The sequence below is a fragment of the Lucilia cuprina genome, chromosome 4 (assembly GCF_022045245.1).
Source record: "Lucilia cuprina isolate Lc7/37 chromosome 4, ASM2204524v1, whole genome shotgun sequence".
Classification (NCBI taxonomy): Eukaryota; Metazoa; Arthropoda; class Insecta; order Diptera; family Calliphoridae; genus Lucilia; species Lucilia cuprina.
Window position 1 is genome coordinate 39,002,548 of NC_060952.1, and position 6,025 is coordinate 39,008,572.

At 31.2% G+C, this 6,025-nt stretch overlaps 1 protein-coding gene across 2 annotated transcripts; it reads left to right on the plus strand.

Moving 5' to 3' along the window:
* The first annotated feature begins 112 nt into the window (after nt 1–112).
* Nucleotides 113–5,175, plus strand: LOC111690676 (acyl-CoA Delta-9 desaturase). 2 transcript variants are annotated; one of them, XM_046949121.1, is made up of 6 exons: nt 113–234; nt 1,619–1,624; nt 3,338–3,565; nt 3,633–3,763; nt 4,257–4,462; nt 4,519–5,175. In XM_046949121.1, exons 3-6 carry the CDS (start codon nt 3,373–3,375, stop codon nt 5,018–5,020), a joined length of 1,032 nt encoding a protein of 343 aa, XP_046805077.1. In that variant the 5' UTR covers nt 113–234; nt 1,619–1,624; nt 3,338–3,372; the 3' UTR covers nt 5,021–5,175. The 2 variants fall into 2 exon arrangements, with proteins under 2 accessions (XP_046805077.1, XP_046805078.1); XM_046949122.1 differs by lacking the exon at nt 1,619–1,624 and having other exon boundaries at nt 3,339–3,565.
* Nucleotides 5,176–6,025: the final 850 nt, after the last annotated feature.

Below are 6,025 nucleotides of genomic sequence, written 5' to 3' on the forward strand. Positions count from 1 at the left end.
TCAGCTTTGTTTTATTTCTATTTTTACTTTTCTTCAGGTGCTAAACCTTTTTTTGGAATTTAATTATTTCATTTGATTTGTCATTTCTTTAAGTTCGTTTTAGAATTTGAAATTTAAACTTTAGTTCTTTACTTAACGTGGACGTGTGCAGATTGCTTGGATCATTGTGGTGCAACGGTGTTATAAGTTTCTTTAGTAAAGATCCTGGCTTATAAAATTTTTTATATTTAGAAGGTAGATAAAATATACTTCAATATGTGTGTTTTAATTAATTAAAAACAAAACAAGAAATAATTTGTTTTAGTGATATATAGTATGTGAATCTGTTAAAAAGTAAGATCAGTGTGGCTAATATGACTTAATTTGATGTTAATAGAATACATATTCTCTTTCGAGCTTTACCTTTAAGGGTCTAGTGCTATCTAAAACCCAAGTGTTAATACCTTTAGAATGTTACAAAATGCTTTGTAACAGGTATCCGAAATGGATTACCAGTTAAAGCTTCATGGCCTTGTCCTCCTTCTTATATTCATTTTAATGTATCAAATAAGACCATGGAAAAAATCGAAGAAATAAGTTTTTAAACGAAATCTGACTATCCTCAAAAATTGGATTATATCTTTTTCATATAAATGATCTTCTGAATATATAAATGACAAAAATTACCATTACTTGTCACGATGTTTGTACAACTTGCTATAACCTACACCACTATAGTGGGGGAGGGTATTATAAGTTTGTGCTGATGTTTGTAACACCCAAAAATATTGGCCTTACACCCACCTTCAAGTATACCAATCGGCTCAGAATCACTTCCTGAGTCGATTAAGCTATGTCCGTCTGTTCGTCCGTCTGTCCGTGAGTCCATTCTTTGCGCACTCTACAGGTCGAAATTTTTGAGATAATTTTTTTGGTCCAAGGAAGAACGTTATTAAAAAATGGTTGAAATCGGGCTTTTATTTCCGTACATGAACATATATTATTTGGAACCTATATAAGATTCAACATAAATGCTTCATTATTGAATTTAATCTCATTTAATATTCTCAATTGGTGTAGGGTATCATATAGTCGGCCACGCTCGTTTGATATAAAAAAAATAAAATCTTCTGTGAAATGTAAAAACTGATGAGCCTTAGTCTGGAATACTGATGTACATGCGTATAGTTTTAAAGATTAATAAAAGCTTAAATGTCAGATATTAAAGGGATAATTATAAATATCTACCAAGGAATATGTAGGACCAATTCTCATTGTCGCCGTTGTAAATACACAAATGTCTCTCATTTGTGTATTTACGACGATACTCTTTGGGTAGAAAAATCCTAATAGTGTTCTCTGTTTTGTCACCATACCAAATTGGTTTACATATACATATGTATATATTAAAATTTTTTAAAATCATTTGGAAAATATTACAGATATTATTTCAAACATTATGATAGGCCTCAGCCTAATGTCCAATATTTGCATAGATCTTCTGTTAAATACTATAAGTTAGATGACATATTGATGATATGGGACAAGTTCTCATTTTCTTAATTATACTAAAAATTCAAATTGTCAACCAGTGTCTCAGATGGGAATCGAATCCAACATCTCCTGTCTATCAGACTAGAATACTAACCACAAATTGCTATCGTCCCTATCGTCCCTGTAGAGAAGCCCTATTAGTGATCTACGTTTTGTCAACATTCAAAGTTATATGTCCAGTAGATGATATTTCCCGAAAAAAGAACATGGTGTTATCAAGAAGTCTTTAACAAATTTATTTATTTTTATTTTATTTATAGAATTTCTTATGCAATGTAGTATTGTGATAGTAGGCCTCAGTAGATTGGATAACACGATGGCCAAATTGGTTGCAGTTCTTATGTATTGATTTAGCAATTCTGATAGATTGTATAATTATTATTTTGATTATTATGTGGATCAAGTTCTCATTGGCCCCGTTATAATAATACAAATAAGACAATAGCACTAATTGTGTAGAGAAGCCCTAGCAATGATCTGCGTACTTCACCAACAATAACAAGGAGTTATGTGTCAACTGGATGAAAATTTCTTCGTTTCTATCTATTGATAAATCATTTTGGTGGCTGTTGATACAATCTTCTTGTGTATTATAGTATGGGCTTAGTAAGTCACAGAGATCTTATTCTATTAAATAGTATATGCATGGTTTGGAATGTATTGCAACCAAGGTTGAAACCCGTTTTAAAACAGTGATGAAGTTGCGGTGTCGGTATTTTGACTTATTTCGGTATTTATATTTTAGCGTTATCGGCCTAATTCGGTAACGATATTTAGGTATTTTAACTCCTTTCGTTATCGGTATATAAGCGTTAACGGTAGTAGTGCTGAAAATGTATCTTAGCGGTAAAGATAGCTTAGCGATATCGGTTGCCAACTTTGGTTGCAACCATTCCAAAGTTTTCAATGCAAAATGGAAAGTGTTTGAAAAAATCTCATTCACTACTTTAACTTTACATAAATTTACATCGTGCCGGAAAATTACACTTTTGTCTGTACTTTTAAGCTGCATTCTGAGACTAAAATAAGGGTATTTATTTAAGAGTGTCTTCAGAAGTTTCTTCCTTTAATATTAAAGCTTCTCATATAATCTTAACATAGGTTATTTATTCCATAAATTTATTGAACGAAAAAGAAAAGGGATCTAAATATAAATATGAATAATATGCATAAGTACAAATGTTAAAGAAAAACTTTGTCTTTGATTGTGTCTACGACAAGGTAAGGGAAACGTTTCTCGATTCTTCTGAATTTTTCAAATCATTGTTAATAAAATGCTTCCATGATTCTCATTGGATTTATTGTTTAAAACAGTTTAAGTACAGATTACACATGTTCTGTCATTGATTGTTATCCATTTGACAACCAAAGTCTCCGACATTCTTGAAAGAGTTCGTTTTTTTTTCTGTGACCGTGAAAATGTGTATAAACCGATATTTATTTAATACATTTGTTGATATAGAATCTTAATCTATTTCTCGGTTAGCATAAGGCCATTTTATAGTTCACACTAAAAGTTGAAATTGTTAAGTAAAATTTTGAAAATTAAATGAATTTTTCAAAACGTAAGAATGATAATAAAAAACTGTAAAACCCTCTCCAAGAATATAGTGAAAGAAATTATATGTCGTTTTGTATTACGTAAATTAATTATGTAATGTATAATATTACCAAGAAATTAATGAAAACCTAAATGCATGTTTAATTAGCATTTTAAACAAAAGAAAAATAATGAATTCCAGGGCAATATAGGTCGATCAATACACCTTGAATTTAAAGAAAGTAAATTAATATTATTTTTCCAGAATACTTTAAACGCACAAACACAATCCGATCGCTATGGACACAATGCAACAGAAATCCAATGGTGCAGAAGCAAATAAATCTGAAACAACTGAAGATAATGCAAAAAAATCTCTTAAACGTGAAGCCAGTTGGCCATCGGTATTATTTTACATACATCTACACATACTTGGACTCTATGGTATATTTGTAATGTTTACCAGTGCCTCATGGCTGACGATTATTTTCAGTGAGTCATCATCATAGATTTAAAATTGTAATTATTTAAATGAGCTTAAGTTGATTTTCTTTTACAGCTTTCATTTTGTCTGTATTGGGTATTTTGGGAGCTACAGCTGGTTCACATAGATTATGGGCTCATGGCACTTATACCGCTTCCACTTCATTGAAAATTTTCCTAATGTTGTGTCAGACATTAGCGGGTCAGGTAAATTGTGAACTTTTTAATATTTTAATTTTAACATTTTACAACACAGTTTTTTTGGTTTATTAGTTAAGCAAAGACTACAACCTATAGTTTTGTATTGAACCTATAGTTGGGCACAAAACCATTGAATAGTTTTTGCAAGAAAGCTTTATTTTGTATTTTTTTGTTTGTGTAATTTAATATCAGTAAAGTTTCTTTTCGTTAAGTTGTACAACAATTTTGTTGTGTTGATCTGAGACGCACTTTAGGTGCCCTAATGTGTTTAAGAGTTAGTACCCGCTTCTTAAAACAATTTACGATCTAGTTTTTAATCAAAAGTTTTAGATTGAAATTATTACGTTTATAAAATAGGTTAATTACCAGTAATTCATTCCAATTAGTTGTCAATTTAATTAATTTGTTCTTAAAATTAAGAAAATTGAGGAATACCTTTTACAAATTAAAGTTTTAGCCCAAAGTCATAGGTTTTCACAAAAAATGTTTACAATTACAGGGTTCCATTTACAACTGGGTTAGAGCTCATCGTTTGCATCATGAAAAATTCCGTAAACCAGAAGATCCCTTCTTCAGCAATCGTGACTTTATGTCGGCACATGTTTATGCTCAACTTTTAAACTATCATCCCGAACAAGAGGCTCTATTGGAAAAAGTCGACATGAGTGATTTGGAAAAGGATGGTGTAGTAATGTTTCAAAAAAGGTGAGACTCTCCCGCAATTTTAAATTTTAACAATAATTTATCTTTCTTCCAAACAGATTCTATTGGCTTTTATACTTTGTTATCCATGTTTTAATACCCATCAACTCGCCACTCGAATACTGGGGTGACTCATTGGCCGCCTCCATTGTGGTCGCCTTTTCATTGCGTTACATGATCGTTCTAAATCTCTGCTGGCTGGTTAATTCTGCTCATTTGGTTTGGGGTTTGGATAAAAGCTTTAAACCCTCCGATTCGAATAGTGTATTCTTTATTACCAAAAGCTATTGGCCCCAATATCACTATATGCTGCCCAACGATTATCAAAGTGGTGAATATGGTAATTATGCCAATGGCTTTATTACCGCCATGATACGGGTATTTGCTGCTTTGGATTTAGCCAAGGATTTGCGTACAATTAGCTCGACGGCTGTGCGTAATGGTTTGACGGAAGCGGTTGAGACTGGCCGTCCCATCGTGGATTGTATTAATGAATTCGCCCGCAAGGAGGAGAAAGAAATGCCCAAGAATCATTTCCTTAATAGGGAAAAGTTTATGTAAAGATGAATGCATAATGTTTGGGTAGCAAAAATAACTATCAAAAATATTTATACTTAAAATTGTCTTATAAAAAATGTTCGGCTTATTTAGATAATTTTATTTTTGATAAAATATTACATATATAAAAAATATACAAAAGAAGTTTTAGTTAAAATGTCTATTTGTTTCTCAACTATATTCTTTTACCCGATTAGCGAAATTGACATGAAATTAAAAGGTCAGTTTTGAATTAAAAAAAAGATTCACCTATGCCATTGTATACCTAGGGCCAATTGTGTGCACCTTTATCAAATTATCATGACCTCAGATTAGCCAGCTATCAAAGTCACCCGTTTCCAAATAAATTGAAATAAAGTTATAATGTTGACCATAAACTAAACAATATAGTTGAATATAGTCTGACATGGATTTTGGCTAATAGTGTAAATTGTAGTCTGAAACATAAGTTAATATAGTATAGTACAGTCTGAGCTGTAGTCTGGGCTATAGTCTTAAGTTAAAACTCGTATCTATAGTCTGGATTGCAGCGAACTATTGTCCAAACTATAAAATTCACTATAATTTGTATTAAAATCTATACTCTGTTTAGAGAATAGTCTGAACTATGATCTACACTATATTCTGATCTATAGTCTGGATTATATTCTGAATTATAGTGTGGACTATATTCTCAACTGTAGTCTGGATTATTTCCTTAACTATAGTAGGAATCACAGTCGTACTAAGTTCGGAAATGTAGTAGATATTATAGTCTAAACTATAATGTAACCAATAAACTGGACTATTTCCTGTGCTCTTGACTAAAGCCTGAACTGTAGTTTGCACTATAGTTTGAACTCCTAAATAATAAGTATAGTTTGCACTAAAGTCTGAGTACCGAGCGATACGCAAAAAAAAAATACATGGTTGTGGTAATCATTATATAAGAGCAACATATTATGATTGGAATTATGATTAAAATTAAAACATATTTTAATCATTATTAGTATAAGTATAGGTATAGAT